Source organism: Thalassophryne amazonica, chromosome 7 (genome assembly GCF_902500255.1).
Source record: "Thalassophryne amazonica chromosome 7, fThaAma1.1, whole genome shotgun sequence".
Lineage (NCBI taxonomy): Eukaryota > Metazoa > Chordata > Actinopteri > Batrachoidiformes > Batrachoididae > Thalassophryne > Thalassophryne amazonica.
Genome location: NC_047109.1, coordinates 2,620,605 through 2,642,157, shown reverse-complemented (window position 1 = coordinate 2,642,157; position 21,553 = coordinate 2,620,605). Strand labels below are relative to the sequence as shown.

Below are 21,553 nucleotides of genomic sequence, written 5' to 3'. Positions count from 1 at the left end.
AGAAACTGATAGATTAATCGATTATAAAACAAATCACGAGTTACAGGCCTGTTTTTGTCACATGAGGCTGATGTGCGCTGAGATCCCATAGACTTGGAGTCGGGTGTCTTGCTCAGGGGCACTTGGTCAGTCTTCTTTGCTCGTGGAATCATGGCGTTGTTTACGATCCATTTATTGATGGTCCTGGTTTTTGGTTTGGTCTGAACGTTGTCTGAAGTGGATACGTTTGGACACTCGGTTCTGACCGTACAGGTCGACGTTAGCCACGCCCCCTCAGGGCTTGGGGGGGGGCCTTCTGGTGGACATGTGAAATGGACCCGACTCCGCAGCACTGAGAGACAATGTCTGGTGGACAATTTGTTATTTGCATAGACATGTTTTTTTTATTTGTTGTCAAAGCCACAGTGTGCACCAAAGGTGACCTTTGACCTTGAGATGGAGGCAGCCTGCTGCATCGCGGCTGACTGGTTCATCAGCGGACATGATGCTGCTCTTTGTGGGTTCTGAATTCTTCATCTCGGCAAGTTTGAAAAAACCCTCCAAAATAACACAGTGTGGCAGCTTCCTGTTCCTGTGATGCAACATGACGACGATCAAAGGCCGGCGGTTCTGTAGCCACGCCCACCGCCACATCAGCTGACCGCTGAGTTCACTTTGGAGAAGTTGACATTTTTCCTCCTCGATGTAACAGTGGATCTCACATGTATCTTCATATTGTGTGACTGTTGCCATGACAAACGACACAGGGGGTTAGAACCTCCATCAGTTCATGTGAGGTCACAACCTCTGAGATTCAGTTCTGCTGACTCAAAAGACAATCTAATTACAGCTCAAATTAACAGTGCTATTTTTTGGATATTTTCTGCTGAAACATTTTAAAATGCTTGGCCACAAAGGCGATTAATATATGAATATTTTATGGTGACATCACGGCTTCCGGGTGGGATCATCTCCACAGCAACAGAACCTCCCACATCAGTCCGGGTGCTTTACGATGCGGGTCGTGTGGTGCCTCTGCTGTTGCGTCAAATGCTGCACGTAGCACCGCTAACACCACAATGACAAAGAACAAACAACAGTCAAGGTTTTTTGCAGGTTGGGAAGGTCGGGAAGGTCGCGAGGTCCAGTGCCGCAGGTGGCGCTCAGGGCCTGAACAGGCGGGAAGACTGGTACTCGCTGGGCACTTTTGGCTTGATGCCCTTGCTGTTGTAGTAATCGACCACCTGGTTGGGCACTTCCGCTAGAACGCTTTTAGCCAGAGCAGCTGGAGATGCCTGAGGGGGAGGAGACACAAACATTTACTATCCACATAAAGATCAGACAAGGTCAACGACCACTGGACTCCATGACCTATGACCTATGTTAGTGCTCATACACATGGCACACAGCGATAACAGGAGGAAGGATAAAAAGTCACAAATCGAAGAGAAAAGGTGGAGGAATGATCCTGCACCTTTCCCATCACCGAAAAGTGAGCTTTGACCTCAAAGCTTTCAATGAAATCAAAACGAAACATTCATGATGACGTGACCAACAGCGGGTATGAGACTGAGAAGCCAGCCCTGTGCTCATGTCCGCAGCACCTGCAGGGGGGGATCTGGTTTGTCTTCACAACAACGTGTGCACACGCAGGGAAGCCACACACGCTGGAATGTGTGTCAACAGTTAACCCTCTGGGGCCGACGCCATCGTACACCAAGCTTTACTAAATTATAAATAACTTTTTAATGATATGACATAGAAATGTACTTTTTTTTTCTTTTCTTTTTTTGATGAAAAGTGAACTCTGTGGACTTTTGAGCCACCATCTTTGTACTCCTCATAGAAGCTGTGTGATGATGTGAGCAATGTGAGTGTCCAATCGGAACTGGTTCACCGTTACATGGTTTTCCAAAATCCAATCGTAGGGCAGATTCACCTCATGTGACACACCAAAGATCGTTTTAGGAGTGATGTGCTACTAGTTGGCCCATTTGAATAGCCCCCTGGCTGCTCCAATGCACCCTGCGCCATTACGCACAGTGAAAGTGAGCAGATGGAGCAGACGGAGTAGAGGGAGAGCCTCTCCTACAATCTCACGTGCTCAAACAGTGTGTGAGTATCAGGATTGCTCCAATAGTTTTCCTGTGAATGTTACTGGATAGGCCTGTGGCAAGCTCTCTCGCTCGCCATACAGCACTGTTTACCATGTCGATGGAGCAAGTGGGGAGGGGCTGCTCCTCAAAATGAATGAGCCTCGAAGTGTGAATGTTGCTTCCAGAGCAGGAGAGAACAAACACACAGTCAACTTCATAGTAGAAGTTTGTGATGTGACCTTTGTGTAACAGCAGACAGAAATTGCTTTGAGACGAAGACAAACAAAATGCATAGACCATTTTGTATATATTGTTCAAAATGTGCATAAATTTGTGTTTATTGTTTGAACCTTTTTGTTGTACAGTCTTTCACACAAGAGCCCAAATTACCTTTATAAAGTGTCAAAACAGTTGTTTATAATAGTTTGCTGTGTTTTGAATAAATGTGTGTGGAAAATTATTTTCTGGTTTACCTTTTACTTTCTTATTTCTGATTGTAAACCCTTATTTCACTTATAAAACACAACTATAGCACATATATTTTGAAAGTACACGTTGTCCTGAAAAAAGAAACATAAAACTTGATTGTGGGATGCAGGGAGAGCTGTTAACAGCAATAATAAAACATTTATGCCAGGCAAGTGAACTGTCCAAAAAAATGCCCTCGGATCCCAGAGGGTTAAAAGAGTTGATAAAACCTTCTTACAGCCACTGTTTCCGTCTGAAAACGTTGCTTTTCATCCCAAATGTGGATGAGTCATCTGCGATATGAGGATGTTACCTTCAGCTCGTTGAAGCTTTTGTTATTCATTAGTTCAGATTATCATCAACCTTCATTCAATACATCGGATTTGGGAGGTTGGACGAAGCTGGACGAAAGTCAAACGAAATGCTAATGTTACGAAAACTAATCAAATCATAAGAAACCGTCGGGACAGACAGCAAAACAAAATACGGAGGACTTGAGGTTGTCATCAGTATTGTTCAGATTTTTCACAGTCTGAAAATTGTGACGAAGCTCCAGCAGCAGGAACGAAGCTGGACGACGGTTAAACGATGCCTCCCAAAATCAACGTCCAGATGTCTTGTTTCGTTTGGGCTTCGTTGGCTCTATGTGACCCTGTGCGCAACTATACCTTTTTAAACTCCTATTAACTCAAAACAATAATTTGCATCACTTATTACCAAAATCAGAGGAATTTTAACCTTTGACCCCTGTACAAAATGAAATTGTCCTTTGTCACCATTTTTGCTGTTTTGACCCCCAAAACTCCAGAGCATTAAGTCACAGATAGTCCAAACTATACCTTTTTGGAATCTTTGTGATCAGACACATCATATGTTGTACATTTTTGGAGCATTTCAGAATGTTGACTCCTGCCTGGTTACAGCTGCCACCCTGGATGGCCACCACACATTTTGGTGTAGGTCCTGGTCCACTGTGTTGTTTATTCCCTTTAAGTGGTACTAAAAACCTGCTTGGCTCACAGACTAATTATCATCTTCCCGTGCCGTCAGATACTTGGCTGCGGTCTTGGCTGGTAGAAGGTGTTGAGGCTTTTTTTAAGTGTTTGATTTCTTGCTCTGGTGCATCTCTCTTTTTTCATTTCTCTTCTTTTCATTAGTTATACTGCTGAGTGACGTTTTCATGTCTTTAACATTGTTTTCTCTTTCACGTTTAGAGCATTTTCAGTCTAACGCGCCGTCGTTCTTCACGCCGACTGACCCGGAGGCTGAACATGACGCGTGTCGTCAGAGTGCTCACTCAGTTATTTCAGAGAAATAATACAAATTCCTCCCTGCAGATTGGACAGCAGATTGCTTAACTTCTTCTGCAGAAAACTCATTTCTTCAATAACTTCAGAGGCTCTCGACTCGTGGCGCTGCAGCGGCGTGTGCTCTGCTCGTCTTATTGCTCTGCAGCTCTTCACTCGATCACACGCGCTTTATGAGCTGCTGAGAAACACGAGCTGCTCTTAAATCTAATCTTCCTTACAGGAAGCACGCAGACGGTTTTAATGAGACAAAACCAGATCATGTCAAGAAAAGAGTCCAGAACACATACAAAAAATGAAAAGGTAAAAATTCCACATCACATTAAAAAAACATCCTCCTCTTCAGTCAACAAAAAATTTGAAGATAATTTTGTGTTTAAAATAGAAAGTCTGGCTGCTTTCATGTGTTTTTAATCAGCTTCAAACTGATTTTAAACCAGATTAGGTTTTAAACTGGTTTGAAACATGAACCCCCTGTCTAAGTTAGCACGCGGCTGCAGTGACGGATACAAGGAGCCGTGCAACGGCTTCCTGATAACTCGCACATTTTTACTGGCCAACATTGTTCCAGGCAATCATTAATTTGAGATGATGTCATTGATCACAATGTCAATCAAGTGGCCGCACTTAGATGACATCACATCCTGCTGATTAGCTGAAATTGCGTGACATTGACCATCAAAAGGGCGCGTCTTATCGAGCTGTCCGTCGTGATCGTTTCACCGGGACATGGGTGTCACACGTGGAATCCTTATCTGGTTCAAACTGGACTGAAACTGGATTAATTTGGCATGAAATGGTTCTGTTTGGCTCCCTGGTCAGTTGGTGAATGTTGAATGCTCCTGAAGAGCGCCCCCTGGTGCATGAAGCCTTTCTGACAGCTTGTTTAAATGTTGTTAGTTATTAATGTTCAGATACAAACAAACATTTATGAGATTTCACCAGAAATGTGTAGGTTTGTTGTTGTTGTTTATTGTTACCTGTTTTGTTTTGATTGAATTTTAATTTGACGCTTTTGGAAATAAACCGCAGTTGACACTCACATGTTTGAAGTTGCGGAAGGGGACAAACTGGACGATGTCCCGGAGGACGGGGTCTCCTTTGGGCGAGCGCAGGATGCCATCGTCGCCGTCAAGCATCTGCATGTCGCTGAAGTCTGCGTTGCCGATGCCGACGATGATGATGGACATGGGGAGGTGCGAGGCCTGGACAATGGCCTCCCGGGTGTCGGCCATGTCCGTGATGACGCCGTCCGTCAGGATCAGCAGGATGAAGTATTGCTGGGAGAAAAAACAGTCTCAGGTTCAGATCTCATCCACAACTTCAGTTCATTAAAAAAAAACAAAAAAAACACTCAGTTCTATACCCAATCAGGATCAAATCTGGATCATAATCAGGGTTTAAATACACAACTTATAAGCTTAGCAAAAAAATAAATAAATAAAATAAAAACAATAAAAAACATATTACACATTATGTTGTTTTTTGAAGATATTGTTGTACACTTAAAATTTTTTTCTTTTTAGCCTCAAGACAAGGCGGTCATGTGAACATCGCAGGACAACATCTGCACAAATCCAAAGAGTTTTACAGTCACATGCCCACAATGCTGACATGTACATGGTCAGCTGGTCACCGTCAGAGACAATGATAGAGACAGAGATGCAGATGGAGGTAGAGTTGGAGACAGAGATGGAGATAGGCATAGAGATTAAAATGGACATAGCGATGGAGATAGCTGGTGACTATGAGACATCAGAGATAGAGATAGGCACAGAGAGGCACAGGACATGGAGCTAGAGACAGAGATAAGAAACAGGTGGGGATGGGGATGGAAATAGAGATGGAGACAGAGATACAGATAGACATGGAGATGGAGATAGAGACAGAGCTGAGATAGAGATGAAGCTCAGAAAGAGATGGAGCTAGAGACAGACAGATAGGGATGCAGATGGAGATAGAGACAGAGTTGGAGACAGAGAAGGAGATGGACATAGTGATTAAAATGGACACAGAGATGGAGAGAGAGATGGAGATAGAGACAGATGACAAAGAAACAGAGATGGAGATGAGGGGTTGTGTTTCGTGGAAGCCTGTTTGAGGCATGTCTCAGCACAAGATGATCTGTAAGTGGTGGAGATGGTGGCACAAAGCCGGGCGCCAAGCACAGACATGTCGGGTTTATTCTCTTCATTATTCATGGACATTTTAAAGTCAGACTATCCACCAATCAGAGTGACACCTTCTCTTTAAACCAGAGATTTCCAGGCGCATGGTGCCGCGGTCTCCAGCAAGCAGACAGAAATGAAGAAAGGATTTCTGGTTTGTGAAAGGATGAATCTCAATGATGATAAACAGGTCCTGGTGACGGGTCAGACTAAGGGCAGTTCAGAAGCTCCCATGACCGGAAAAAAATCAAGGACCAAGATGTCGCCCGGTATGGCAGAGCCGGGGCCCCACCCTGGAGCCAGGCCTGGAGTTGGGGCTCGCGCGCGAGCGCCTGGTGGTTGGGCCTTAGCCCATGGGGCCCGGCCGTTCTCAGCCCGAAAGAGCAACGTGGGTCCGCCCTCCTGTGGGTTAACCACCTGCAGAGGGGGCCATGGGGGTCGGGTGCAGAGAGGATTGGGTGGCGGTCAAGGACGGGTGGCCCGGTGGCCCAGCCCACGCTCACAGCCCCTGGCTGTTGGGACATGGAATGTCACCTCGGTGGGGGGAAAGGAGCCTGAGCTTGTGTGGGAGGTTGAGAGATACCGACTAGAGATAGTTGGGCTCACCTCCACACACAGCTTGGGCTCTGGTACCCAACTCCTGGAGAGGGGCTGGACGCTCCACTTTTCTGGCGTTGCCCATGGGGAGTGGCGGAGACCTGGGGTCGCATTGCTTATTGCTCCCCAGCTCAGTCGCCATGTGTTGGAGTTCACTCCGGTGAACGAGAGGGTCGCATCCCTACGCCTTCGGGTCGGGGAGAGGTCTCTCGCTGTTGTCTCGGCCTACGGGCCAAGCGGCAGTGCAGAGTACCCGACCTTCTTGGAGTCACTGGGAGGGGTACTAGATAGCGCTCCGACTGGGGACTCCATTGTTCTTCTGGGGGATTTCAACGCCCACGTGGGCGGCAACAGTGAGACCTGGAGGGGGGTGATCGGGAAGCATGGCCTCTGTGATCTGAAGCCGAGTGGTGTTCAGTTGTTGGACTTCTGTGCTAGTCACAGTTTGTCCATCACGAACACCATGTTCAAGCACAAGGGTGTCCATAAGTGCACGTGGCACCAGGACACCCTGAGCCGGAGGTCGATGATCGACTTTGTAGTCGTATCATCTGACCTTCGGCCACGTGTCTCGGACACTCGGGTGAAGAGAGGGGCTGAGCTGTCGACTGATCACGAGTGAGTTGGATCCACTGGGAGGGGAGGAAGCCGGTCAGACCTGGCAGGCACAAACGTATCATGAGGGTCTGCTGGGAACGACTGGCGGAACCCTCTGTCAGCGAGGTCTTCAACTCCCACCTCCGGGAGAGCTTCTCCCAGATCCCGGGGGAGGCTGGAGACATGGAGTCCGAGTGGACCATGTTCTCCACATCCATTGTCGATGCGGCCGTTCGTAGCTGTGGTCACAAGGTCTCTGGTGCCTGTCACGGTGGCAATCCCCGAACCCGGTGGTGGATGCCGGAAGTAAGGGATGCCGTCAAGCTGAAGAAGGAGTCCTACTTGTTTTTGTTGGTAGGTGGGACCCCGGAGGCAGCTGACAGGTACTGGCAGGCCAAGTGTGCCGCAGCCCGTGCAGTCGCAGAGGCAAAAACTCGAGTCTGGGAGGAGTTCGGAGAGGCCAGGGAGAAGGACTATCAGTTGGCCTCGAAGAAATTCTGGCAAACCGTCCGACGCCTCAGGAGGCAGAAGCAGCTCTCCACCAGCACTGTATACGGTGCGGATGGGGAGCTGTTGACCCTGACTGGGGATGTTGTTGGGCGGTGGAAGGAATACTTCAAGGATCTCCTCAATCACATCGTCACGTCTTCCGAAGAGGAAGCAGAGACTGGGGACTCAGAGGCAGACTCATCCATTACCAGGCCAAAGTCACCGAGGTGGTTAGAAAGCTCCTCGGTGGTAAGGCTCCTGGGTGGATGGAAATCCATCCTGAGTACTTAAGTCCTCTAGATGTTGTGGGACTGTCTTGGCTGACACGCCCTCTGCAACATGCGTGGCACTCGGGGATAGTGCCTCTGGATTGGCAGACTGGGGTGGTGGTCCCTCGCTTAAGAAGGTGACGGAGGGTGTGTTCCAACTACAGGGGGATCACAATCCTCAGCCTCCACCGGGTACGGTCTATTCCAGAGTTACTGGAGAGGAGAATCGACCGATAGTCGAACCTCAGATTCAGGAGGAGCAGTGTGGTTTTTGTCCGGTCGCGGAACCACTGGACCAGCTCTACACGCTCCATCAGGTGCTCAAGGGTTCATGGGAGTTCGCCCAACCAGTTCACATGGCTTTGTGGATCTGGAGAAGGCGTTCGACCGTGTCCCTTGGGGCAACCTGTGGGGGTGCTCTGGGAGTACGGGGTCCGGGGTCCTTTGCTAAGGGCTATCCCGTCCCTGTACGACCGCAGCAGGAGCCTTGGCTCGCATTTGCCGGTAGTAAGTCAAACCTGTTTCCAGTGCACGTTGGCCTCTGCCAGGGCTGCCCTTTGCCACTGGTTCTGTTCATTATCTTTTATGGACAGAATTTCTAGGCGCAGCCAGGGTGTAGACGGGGTCTGGTTTGGGAACCACAGAATCTCGTCTCTGCTGTTTGCAGACGATGTGGTTCTGTTGGCTTTGTCAAATCAGGACTTTCAGTGTGCACTGGGGTGGTTTGCAGCCGAGTGTGAAGCCTCCGGTGTGAAAATCAGCACCTCCAAATCCGAGGCCATGGTTCTCGACCGGGTCGGTGGAGTGCCTTGCCTCAAGTGGAGGAGTTTAAATATCTCGGGGTCTTGTTCATGAATGAGAATGGATGGAGCGTTAGATCGACAGATGGATCGGTGCAGCAATCTGCAGTGATGCGGTCGCTGTATCGGACCATCATGGTGAGAGAGAGCTGAGTAGGGGGGCAAAGCTCTCGATTTACCGATCGATCTACGTTCCAATCCTCACCTATGGTCATGAGATTTGGCTCATGACCGAAAGAACGAGATCGCAAGTACAAGTGGCCGAGATGAGTTTCCTCCGTAGGGTGGCTGGATGCTCCCTTAGAGATAGTGTGAGGAGCTCGGTCACTCGGGAGGAGCTCGGAGTCGAACTGCTGCTCCTCCATGTCAAAAGGAGCCAGTTGAGGTGGCTCGGGCATCTTTTCCGGATGCCCCCTGGACGCCTCGGCCCCGGGGAAAGACCCAGGACACGCTGGAGGGACTCATCTCTCAGCTGGCTTGGGAACGCCTTGGGGTTCCCCTAAGCAGCTGGGAGAGGTGTGTGTGGATCGGGAGGTCTGGCCAGCTTTGCTTGAGCTGCTGCCCCACGACCCGACTCCGGATAAAGTGGAAGAAAATGGAATGGATGGCTGGATGGCATGGATAAAGTAAATAATTAAAAATGTGAACTCACTCACAGACAAAACAAAAATCAAATCATTTGTAACCATGTTAAGAAAGAAATGGATGTGGGATTTACTAACGTGGAACACTGCTGGCAGTCAGCGTTAAGAGCGACTGCTGGGATTGAACCAGTAACTGTCTGGTGATAATAAAGGAGCTGTCTCACCATGGCCTCCTTGGTGTGGACCTCCTGTGAGGCAGAGTTTGCCACCTTCTGAATGATGGGAGCGATGTTGGTGGGACCGTAGAGCTGCAGCTTGGGGAGGCAGGCCTGGTAGGCCTCGACCACGCCCTGGATCCCTGACGGGACAAGAACACAGCGTACAACACCAGAGTCCTGTGACAGGTTCAGACCTAATCAGCTGTTAGGAATCAAGAGGTCGCTGCATGCAACATCACCAAAGAACCCAAAATATCTGACGGATGGACGACGATTTTCCGGCAGCCTGCCTGCAGCCAACAGCTACACATCTGTCATTTAGATGTGACCGTGATGACAGAAACACTTTAGGAAGGTAAATGTAGGTTTGTCCCTTTTGGACACTTTGCCTCTGTTGTCATAGGTTTTTTGTTTGTTTTTGTTTTTTTTTGAGCTGCGATCAAAACATAAACCGTCTCTCTTTGCTTCACCATGAAGTCTCAAACGTTTTTAAAATATCAGCACTCAACCCGTCGGGAATGATAAAGTTCAATTTTAAGACTCGTTCAGTCATCTAGGACATGAAGAAAGATGTTTGGACAGCAGGGTTAATGTTGTCCACGCGGACATGCTCTTTATTTCCTGAAGTCGTTAACATGGCTTCAACTTTCCAGATAACGACATTACAATTCTGTCTCAGTCTTTGTGTTGCATGTCCTTCAGGACAAAGGATGAGAAACACAGACAGTCACGTACTGATGAAACTGCTGACCCATCAGTTTTTGCTCGTAGCATCTCCAGAAGATGGACTTTGGTTCAAACATTTCACAAAGTGAAAATGCCGGTGATGATTCCTGGTTATGGAGCCTCCCAGAAGTGTCATTAGAGAACACTGACACCTACTGGTCACATAATTTATAGCACACTGACAGACTAATGCTAACAGAAAACAGTTCCACCCACACGTTTGACGTAACAAGATGACTAAAGTTACGTCGTGTGAAATAGAAACCGAACATTAGACATTTTCAGCAGTGTCAACTTGTTTCAGTCCCATTTAAATGGAGAGAAAGTTTTTCTCTCCAAACTGCCAGAGAAAAGATGTCCATCTGTGTGTCAGGATGCTCAGGTGGACACCGACCTCTCATCATGCCCTCTGGCAGTGCCAAAGTTTTTAGTGTGTGAAGGTCGTGAAGACTAAATCTCTCACTCACAGACTTAATGAGCAGCTTGGTGCCTCTCGGGGAGTCGATCAATAACCTCTGCAGGAGGCCAGGCCAGAGAGCTTCAGATGAGGACAGTGTCTCTGTCAGCAATAATCAGCTTGGTACTTGCACCGCGGGCTGCGGTGGCGTCCGTGCAAAGTTATTGACGTGTGGAAGATCCCCACTGTCACAGTGTCAGACAGCGAAGCATTCCAAACAAATGCTCAGGGTTTGACCACACACTTCGTTTCAAAACATGACACACTCACTGCAGTACCACGCTCGGACACTAGGCTGCACACCAACTTCTACACACAATTACAAACTGCATCACAAACATTCCCAGCACGCCTCCATCACACAGACCACTCCAGGAGGCGTGGGCCTGATCTTTTAATGACGCAACAGAGAAACAGAATTATGTTAAAATGCCGTCTGTGGACCCACGGTGAGCTGCGGTGACCTTCGGTGACCTCTGGCAGCGGGAACAGTCACGACCTCTGTAGTGACGATGACAGCAGGAACCAGAAGACCTAGACAGAAATACCTGGGCGTTTCCTGAGAGAATGTACCGACCAATCAGACTCCAGAGAGCATCAGATCTACCAAAACCATTCATTAGACAAAATCCAACTGCTAGACGACCGTGGTACCAACGACAGCATGTTTTAACAGCGTGAGGAAACCCACCAGGAGAGCAAGGAATCGGACACTAGTGGAACTGAACCCTGGAATAGTGCCAGGTGCGTAAGGCGGGGACAGGTCAGGGAGCAGTTCATAACCCTACAGGCTGCCGATCTTGGGGCTAAGAAACCGGATGAAATGAACAGTTTTGCACCAAAACAACATTATGTTTTTGGACACCCAGCAACAAATACTGAGTTCTGTTTCAAACACTAGTTCTGCATCGAGTTTGGTCTCGTCTAAAACTCTTCTTAATGTGTCTCTTGTGAGCCAGTGAACATTTACTAATAGACTTATATAACAGCTGAGTGGATCCTTGTCATTTGATTGGTGCTTTGAATGTCAGGTGACATGGATTATTCATCCCACTTGTGTTGTGTTACATTCAGAGTGCAAATTTGGTTCCACACATTTGGTACCATTGCACACACATGCACACACCTACACACGCGTGCACACACAACACGCATGCACGGACGCACGCATGCACACACTGCGCTGTAAGCAGGAGGTTAGAATGAAAAGCTGGATTTTTTTTTTTTTTTACGCCCCACTGAGGAAATACACGGGACAATGGCACAAGCGGGATGACGATTTGATTGACAGTGCTAGTTCTTGTACCACAAACACACACACAGACAAAATCTACACCGCTGTAAACAATCTGGATGAATGAAGAGCTGTTCAAATGAAAAGCTGAAAAGCTGACGTGATTTTTGCCTGGACTGAGGAACTACACAAAGTCTTTTTTTTTTTAATGGAAGTCCGACGTCAGTGCACAGCATCACTGGACTACACATTACAATTTGGACTTAAGCAGCAGTGGAACACCAAAATGTAAGTCCCTTTACTGTTGTTTATAAATTAATAAAATATCAAATAACAAGGATCTATTTTAGTCATTATATAAAACAAATGGGATTAAGATCAGCACCTCCAAATCCGAGGCCATGGTTCTCGACCAGAAAAAGGTGCTTTGCCCTCTTCAGGTCGGTGGAGTGTCCTTGCCTCAAGTGGAGGAGTTTAAGTATCTCGGGGTCTTGTTCACGAGTGAGGGACGGATGGAACGTGAGATCGACAGACGGATCGGTGCAGCGTCTGCAGTGATGCGGTCGCTGTATCGGACCATCGTGGTGAAGAGAGAGCTGAGTAGGGGGGCAAAGCTCTCGATTTACCGATCGATCTACATTCCGATCCTCACCTATGGTCATGAGATTTGGCTCATGATCGAAAGAACAAGATCGCAAGTACAAGCGGCCGAGATGAGTTTCCTCCGCAGGGTGGCTGGGCGCTCCCTTAGACATAGGGTGAGGAGCTCAGTCACTCAGGAGGAGCTTGGAGTCGAGCCGCTGCTCCTCCATGTCGAAAAGAGCCAGCTGAGGTGGCTCAGGCATTTTTTCCGGATGTCCCCTGGACGCCTTGCTGGAGATGTGTTCTGGGCAGATCCCATCGGGAGGAGGTCCAGGGAGACACAGGACACGCTGGAGGGACTATGTCTCACAGCTGGCTGGGAACGCCTCGGGTTCCCCCGGAGGAGCTGGGGGAGGTGTGTGTGGATCGGGAGGACTGGACGGCTTCACTTGAGCTGCTGCCCCCACGACCCGACCTCGGATGAAAATGGATGGATGGATGGATAAATATTTTACATTCTTTCAATGGAACAAATATTTAATTCGGTGAAAGCTGGAACGTACCATTTGCCTCATTGAATGGTGCGTTCCAGCTTTCACCTAATGAAACGTTCGTACCATTGTATTCATTATTTGTATATTAGTCATTGGTGAAATTGTATTTCTAATGTGTCTGTATTTTTCACAGTGACAGAAATAATGTCTTCATGATCTCATTCAACATTACATCATCACTGTCGCATCAATATTTTAGTCAAAACTCAAACTGTACATCCATTCAATATTATGCACGTCACTTAAAATGTCCCGACAAACAGGATTTTTATTTCTTACTTGCTATCTTCATGCTGCACAGAGCCAATGGTCTGAAGTGCAGCAACAATCACGAGCACTTTTGCATTTCTTGGACACTACTACATTGTAGTGGTGGGTGATTTTGTGCTTTGCCTTGCTGCGCTATTTGCAAGGACCTGTAGGACCAGCAGCCAATAGGACCAGCAACCCACAGGACCAGCAACTCATAGGACCAGTGACCTATAGGACTAGTGACCCATAGGACCAGCAACTCATACGACCAGCGACCTATAAGAGCAGCAACTCATGCGACCAGTGACCCATACGACCAGCGACTTGTAGATCCAGCAACTCATACAACCAGCGACCAGTAGGACCAGCAACCCGTAGGACCAGTGACCCATACATCAATTGACTTGTAAGACCAGCGACTCATAGGACCAGTGACCTGCAGGGCCAGCAACCCGTAGGACGTGCTAACCACTGAGCCATCATTTCTGTTCTGATCCAAGCTGGCTGGTGCTTACATGGACTAGGTTAGACCGTTAGTTTCTGGCTAATTAGTTTCTCTTGGTTGTGTTCAGATCAGTTAGCGGTTATAGGTAATCTCGCTAGATCTCCCATGTTTCAGATAAGCTAGGCTGACGGTTTCCTTTGTACGGCGTTCAGCAGAGACATTTGCTCCTTGGATTGACGGTTTCCTTTGTACGACGTTCAGCAGAGACATTTGCTCCTTGGATTTGTCCTGGACAAAGATAAATGATTCACAATCCATCTCCAAAATGACAGACTTTGATTCCAAAGTTGAAAAAAGCTGGGGTTTTTTTTGTTTGTTTGTTTCAGTTTGGTGTCATTATTGCAGCATGAACTTTTTATTTGTTTTGCACTAAATATTTTTTATTTGGGTTTGTTTGTCTGCCCAATGTTAACCTCTGTGGAACTTCAGAGCAGGATCTGTGAGGTTCCTGGGCTGTCTCCACTTCCAGGACACCATCAGACAGACGCCTGATCAATATGATCAATAGAGAGACGGCGCTGCAGAACTTTGTAATGAGGTCAGATTTAACGAGGCTGATTCTGAACAATCATCTTCTTTCTCTTTAAACAAACAAGATTAAGTGTTTTAATAAAACTGGGAGGTTTTTTCTGGTTCCAGTAAGAACTAAAGAAAAGTTCCCCAGAGACTGAAAGTGTTCCAGCAAATCAGGACTCAAACTGGGACAAAATATTGAGTTTTACAGCGTGAAATATTAAAAGGAGACAATGAGCAGAGTGGATCAGACATACAGTAAAGCTGATTTATGATTAACATTATGGTTTTGGGATGTGGCTCCACTCTTATTCAACACAGTGATTAATTTCATCCACTAGGAGGCAAAAAACATTTGAATTATTCTTGAACTCAGTATTTTACATAACAAAAGATTATTTTATGAATTACTAATTTAAAACTGCTGATTTTATGAAAATTTTGAAATATAATAAATTCTCCTAATATATATGTTTAATTATGAAACAAGTTTTAACCATAAGTCAAAACTGTATGCCTGTGCATGACTCCAGTAATACCACAGCAGCTTTGTATAGTGTTAAAAATCTTTTTTTTTCTCCCTCTCCCTCTCCTTTCTCTTTTCTGGTCATCAGGTCAATTTTGCTGAGAGAAGGCTGATCTGAGACAGAAGTGCTGACTCATTGTTGTGTGAGTAGCTGCCCGCCAGTGTACTAAAGTCAATACTGAAAGCTATCGGTTTAGCTTTTATTTGTAACTTCCATAAAATCACACCACAGATTTTCAATAATATTCAGGTCTGGGGACTGAGATGGTCATTCCAGAACATTGTACTTGTTCCTCTGCATGAATACCTTAGTAGATTTTGAGCAGTGTTTAGGGTCGTTGTCTTGTTGAAAGATCCAGCCCCGGTGCAACTTCAACTCTGTCACTGATTTATGAACATTGTTCTCAAGAATCTGCTGATATTGACTGGAACCCATGTGACCCTCAACTTTAACAAGATTCCCAGTACCTGCACTGGGAATGCACACAGCTACACAGCATAATGGAACCACCTCCAAATTTTACTGTAGGTAGCAAATGTTTTTCTTGGAATGCTGTGCTCTTTTTCAGCCATGCATACCGCCTTTTGTTATGTCCAAATAACTCAATTTTAGTTTCATCAGTCCACAGCACCTTATTCCAAAATTAAGCTGGCTTGTCCAAATGTGCTTTAGCATACCTCAAGTGACTGTGGCGTGTACGCAGAAAAGGCTTGTTCTGCATTACAGCATCATACAGCATCTCTTTGTGCAAAGTGCACTGTATAGTTGAATGATGCACAGAGACACTATCTGCAGCAAGATCATGTTGTAGGTCTTTGGAGCAGGTCTGTGGGTTGACTATGACTGTTCTCACCATCCTTCTCTTCAGCTTATCTGAAATTTTTCTTGGCCTGCCACTTCAGGCCTTAACTAGTACTGTGCCTGTGGTCGTCCATTTCCTCACTATGTTTCTCACAGTGGAAACTGACAGCTGAAGTCTCTGAGATAGCTTTTTGTATCCTTCCCCTAAACCATGATGTTGAACATGTTGCCATTCATTAGAAGAGATGCAAAGAGGGGAAACAAAATAACTACCTTAAATACCATTTTCTCATGATTGGATTCACCTGTGTACGGAGGTCAAGGGTCAATGAGCTTACTAAGCCAATTTTGTGTTCCAGTAATTAGTGCTAAATGTATTCAAAACAATAAAATGACAAGGGCGCCCAAATTTATGCACCTGCCTAATTTTGTTTAAATAATTATTGCACACTTTCTGTAAATCCTAGAAACTTAATTTCACTTCTCAAATATCACTGTGTTCATCTGCTATATGATATATTTAACTGAAATTTCTGATCCAGACAACCAATGATTTTTAAAGGAAAATCATGAAAATTATCAGGAGTGCACAAACGTTTGCATACAACTGTATGAAAGCTGCTGACGGTTTTGGGCTCGTAGTCAGACCTGCTGGCTTTAGCTGGTAAACTTTCAACCTGTGTGTTTTTTCCAAAGCCGTTTACATATTTATGGAGTATGACTTGGTTTTTCTAATCGTCTTTTTTAGCTTTCTGGTCTTCAATCTGTTCTTGACTGTTCTGAGCTGTGTTTTCATCTTATTGGTCTTTGCACGTCCACTTTGAGATCGTTTGCTGTTAATTCCTCCATTTTCTTTGTTCGCTTTTTGTTTTTTTTTATTTCGCAGCCTGAAAACTGTCAACAAAGTCGTAAATCTGATACACAATCTGGACTGATTGTCATGGGAGACTGGAAATCAGCCAGTCAGAGCATGCATACTGTCTTAGCCATATAATAAAATGAGATATTATCAAATATATTCAGATATCATCAGATGTTATCGGATATTATCAGATATCAAATATCATCAGATGGTATCAGATATCATCAGATGGTATCAGGAATCATTAGATGTTATTAGATATGAGATATCATCAGATATCATCAGATGTCATCAGATAACAGATATCAGATGGTTTTAGATATCATTAGATGTTATTAGATGTTATCAGATATCATCAGATGGTATCAGATATCATCAGATGTTATTAGATATCATCAGATGTTATTAGATATCCCGAGGCATTGCTAGGCCGGTATCGTAAATTTACGTTGACGCTACCTGGCTATACCTGCCTGCTGTGCATAAACAAATGATGTCATAGCGCGCAGCCTAAGAACTGTCCGTAGAGGGAAAAAAACTGTCCGCAGAGGAAAAGATGAAAAGGTGAGAAGTGTGTGTTGGTCCCAATATGGATATTCCGGTTGATTTTCTCATGGATAGTACGACAATGAACAGCAGCTAAAGCAGCCAGCTTGAAGAGGACGCACTGCCGAATTTGGAGAGCAGTGCGTGCCTCGTCTAACTCGGGTGAATATCTGTCATTTTGGGCACTGGCATGGACAGAGGAACTCAGAAAATGCATACCGCCCTCCAAAAGCATGTTATTGTATTATTATCAGATGTCATCAGATGGTATCAGATATCATCAGATGGTATCAGATATTGTCAGATGTCATCAGATATCTGACAATATCTGTGTGGTTGTGAGAGAACATACCTGCACACTCTGGATTGTCCTCATTAAAATTCACAGCAAAGTTGTGAGACACCTGCAAAAAGGGGGAGACAGGAAAACTGTTTGATCTCTGCATTATTTTAAAAAGAAATTCTGTTCCAGTGTCACAGGATGAACTAGATCAGTGCGCGTCTGCAGGGCTGAAACAGTCCCAGACTTAAATGTAAAGCCCCCATCACACATAGCATGAATGTGGAGGAACCATGTCCAACACAGCAAATATTGCCATAATCTGATGCAGTCAGGAGGAAAAGAGGCGTGGCCAGCCCTCTCGGAATGCATCTGATACCTCATCCACACCCGCACGATGGCATCTAAAGCGCATGTAGACAGCAGGTAGATGACACAGACTGCTGTCAGATGGCCATAAAAGGTGTTGCAGACTGCCTGCTGTCCAAACGTCTCGATGACAAACACCACACCAGAATGCTGTGTTCCTCACATGCACATGCGTGTGAGTGTGCAGCGCACGTGTGTGTGTGTGTGGCACACATGTGGGACTGCAATTGTCACTCAGCTGTGTGTGTGTGTATGCATAACACTGCATGGGCCACTAAGCACGCGCTTGTGCCACTGGACAGCTTTGCTCAAAGTTTGCTGGCAGTTGGCCATGCAGTCCCACGCGTCAGACGGGGCACCTTTCCAAGGAACTTTCTTTCTTGTTTGCTCATTTCAGGAGCACAACACAACTCTGGCCACCGCTATGGTTGGATTATCACATGGGATTAAATTTTTTATTTTGGGTTAGAGGATTTTAACCACAGGGTGCTGTCCCGGCTTCACATCGACATCCGCGCTGTGAAACACTCCTGGACTGCTGTTGCAGGTGAGATTGATATTTATTCATGCTGTCACAGCCTGGCACAACATTTCCATATCATACTCCTACAGAGTTAGAAGGTGATCATTTATTACAGCATGAGAGCCGTTCAGCTCCAAGCCTGACGCGTGCAATGACGCGTTACTGTGCAACAAGGAGAGGCAGCTGCCCGTGTTATATACAGTTATGATGGAGACAATGTTCACATTATCTAAGTCGCCCATGGGAAGGAATGGACAAATAGCTGTACTGTAAGGTCCATTGTGGATACAACAGCCTGGTCACATTTGTGGCGGCATGCGTGCAGTAGCGCATGATGCTTTCGGTTTGATTCCCGCTGTTGACATTCACTGTACATAATAATAATTCATAACTATTATCATGATGAAGTGTGCCACATACATTTCAACAGTTCCTTTGCGCTCCGGGGGTGGACATTATTATACGTGGCACATGCACTTCATACTGACAGGCTTTGCAGTGCCAGATCCATCTCAAGGATCCCTCGTATGTGCTCAAATCATTTCAGATCCTGTTTTGCCACCGTATGTAAATTGCAGTCAGATGGTTGTCAGATTACACATGGATCGCCGTCGGATAGGTGTCCCATTCGACGGAGTCCAGAGGGTTTTGAACATGTGCATCACACTTGGGGCTGCTGGCTGATTTTGACCAACTGTGTGGACTTCCACAGATGGCTGTCAGAACATTTTGGAACTGAAATCCAACACTTTTCAGATGTGCGCCAATTCATAATTCCAATGCCACTCTCTGTGATTCTGGCTATGTGTGCCGGGGTATTAGAGTAAAAACATTACAAAAAAAAGTGTGTGTTTGAGAGATAACACACACTTGGAGATAAAGACACAGATGTCCACTGTCTGGAGTCTTTTTCACAGTGATTATTACCGTGTGCAACCCGACACGCTTTTCACAACATTCATGCTTTAATTATGAACTCAGATTGGCTGAAACACCGACTTGTTGTTCTGCAGCTCATTTACTCGCTGCAGACTGAATTCTTGTTTACAATGACAGAATGTGGAATCAGACACAAATAAACAAACAGATGAGGTCAGAGGTCATGACCCTGTCACAGGAAGCAGGTTAAGCAAACTCAGACTGATCATTTGTTCAGTCAACTCTGAGTTACATTAACTCGGAGCTAAACATGCATGAGGAGATAAAAAAAAAACCTAATCGATGGATAGTGCAGGTTACCATGGCAACAGGAGAAAAAGGGCTCAGACTTCCTCAACCGAGTTACAAATATTAATGAACGCTTTTGCAGAATATCAGTGAGCATTTAGAAAGCAAATAAAGAACAGGAGCTGACGCGGCACAAAATTACTGAGTCGATGTGCGAGTGTTAACTTTTTAAAAAGAGAAAGTTTTCCACTTTGTCAATGTTTGCTTTTTTAATTTAAAACACATTAACTCTATAAAACAGGTAACTACCTTTAGCTTCAGTATGGACTCAGGGACAACTGTAGTGTTGCCACCTTGGCGACTTAAATCTGGAAACTTTCCAAACCCTCTTGATGACTTATTTTCTCAAAAGCGACTAGCGACAAATCTAGCTACTTTTCCTGGCATCACTGGAGACTTTTCTGGTGTTTGGCGACTCAGATCTAGTCTCTGTTCTCATCCAATAGCAGCGGGTCTCCCCGCCTCCACTGCTGCTGCAAAGACACAGAGCCCAAAGCACCGAGCGGAGGGATATCTACAATCCTCAAACCTGACTCAGACTCAGTCAGCTTTTACCTCGTTTGCTGCGCTTTGTCTAAAAATAGTCTCCAGACTTTGAGGATCTCTGGCCTTGAGAAGTTATGTTATTTGAGAAGTGATAGCCAATTTTAATGGCACAATAAACAAAGATAGAGACCAAATGATCCACACAGCCACAGTGCTCCGATACAGAAATGTTTCGGGCGACCTGCCCTTCGTCAGACAGGATACGGTCACCCGAAACATTCTCCCCATTACCCTGTGTGACTCCCCAGTCGCCATTATGGAGTCCTTCCATTACCTGGGGATCACTATCACCCAGGACCTCAAGTGGGAGCTGAACATCAGCTCTCTCACCAAGAGATCACAACAGAAGATGTACTTTCTGCAGCAGCTAAGGAGGTTCAACCTGCCAAAAGCAATGATGGTGAACGTCTACACTGCCATCAGTGAGTCCATCATCTCCTCCTCCATCACCGTCTGGTACACTACTGCCACTGTGGAGGACAGGAGCAGACTGCAGCGTATCATCCACGCAGCAGAGAAGGTGATTGACTGCAGTCTGCCATCCCTACATGACCTGTACTCTTCCAAGGCCCTGAGGTGAGCAAGGAAGATAGTGGCCGATCCCTCTTACACAGGACACAAACCTTTTGTCACCCTTCCCTCTGGAAGACGGCCAAGGCACATCAGGACTAAAACCTCAAGACACAAACCAGCTTATTTCCGCCTGCAGCTAGACTTATAAATAATGCCAGAGACCCCCACTTACTCTGTCCCCCACCCACTACCATAAAGTACATATTGGTCATCCCTGCACTGAAAGGTACTGTACATCTGCACCCTAAATCAAATCAACTCAAACTGAATGCAAATGTCTACAACCTGATCTAAATTAATTCTAAAATCCAGCTTCCTGTTGAAATGGTGTAGAGGAGGATTTTCAACTATTTACCAGAAAGTACATCCAAGATGCAAACCTAGATTTGATGTTTTGGTGAAAGAAACCTTTGTATTTCTTTATAAATGATGTAAATAAAGTTCAAGACATATTCAGTGACTTGGAAATGTTCATGTTTCCATCCCCTGACTTGTCTGAAGAAAACTGGCACTTAAACTGATTATTATTTACAGGTTTATCAAGTTTTAGAGATTTGCTTTCAGATTTGAGTTTGAGGAAGGTAATTTAGAATTTTTGTTCTTTATATTTTTTGTATTTCTTGTATTGAAATAGCATAAACAAATTAAAATGTGTAAAATTCCAAGTGTTCCAATACTTTTGGACGGCACAGTATCCTAACCTTATGAAGAGTGTAAAATGAGTGTGGGATTATTACTGTTTTGTACAGTATAAGAAGGTTTAATTTTCACTGTTGCTGCACTTTGTGTCAAATCATAGTCATATTGTATATCACATTGATATCAAAATATTGAGATATGATAATTTGGCCATATTGTTCAGCCCTACTGTCAACTAGCTGAAAACTATGAATATTAATTTACA

The 21,553-nt window shown here is 45.6% G+C and overlaps 1 protein-coding gene across 1 annotated transcript in view; it reads right to left on the bottom strand.

Annotated features, from left to right (window-relative positions):
* Nucleotides 1–945: 945 nt before the first annotated feature.
* The window catches only part of cpne4a (copine IVa), a 160,635-nt gene continuing 140,027 nt past the window's right edge, over nt 946–21,553 (bottom strand). The window contains exons 12-15 of the mRNA XM_034173721.1: nt 17,484–17,535; nt 9,579–9,712; nt 4,894–5,130; nt 946–1,274 (exon numbers count right to left, since the gene is read on the bottom strand). Of these exons, the coding sequence (XP_034029612.1) occupies nt 1,143–1,274; nt 4,894–5,130; nt 9,579–9,712; nt 17,484–17,535 (555 nt within the window). The 3' untranslated portion in view covers nt 946–1,142. The remainder of the gene's footprint in view (nt 1,275–4,893; nt 5,131–9,578; nt 9,713–17,483; nt 17,536–21,553) is intronic.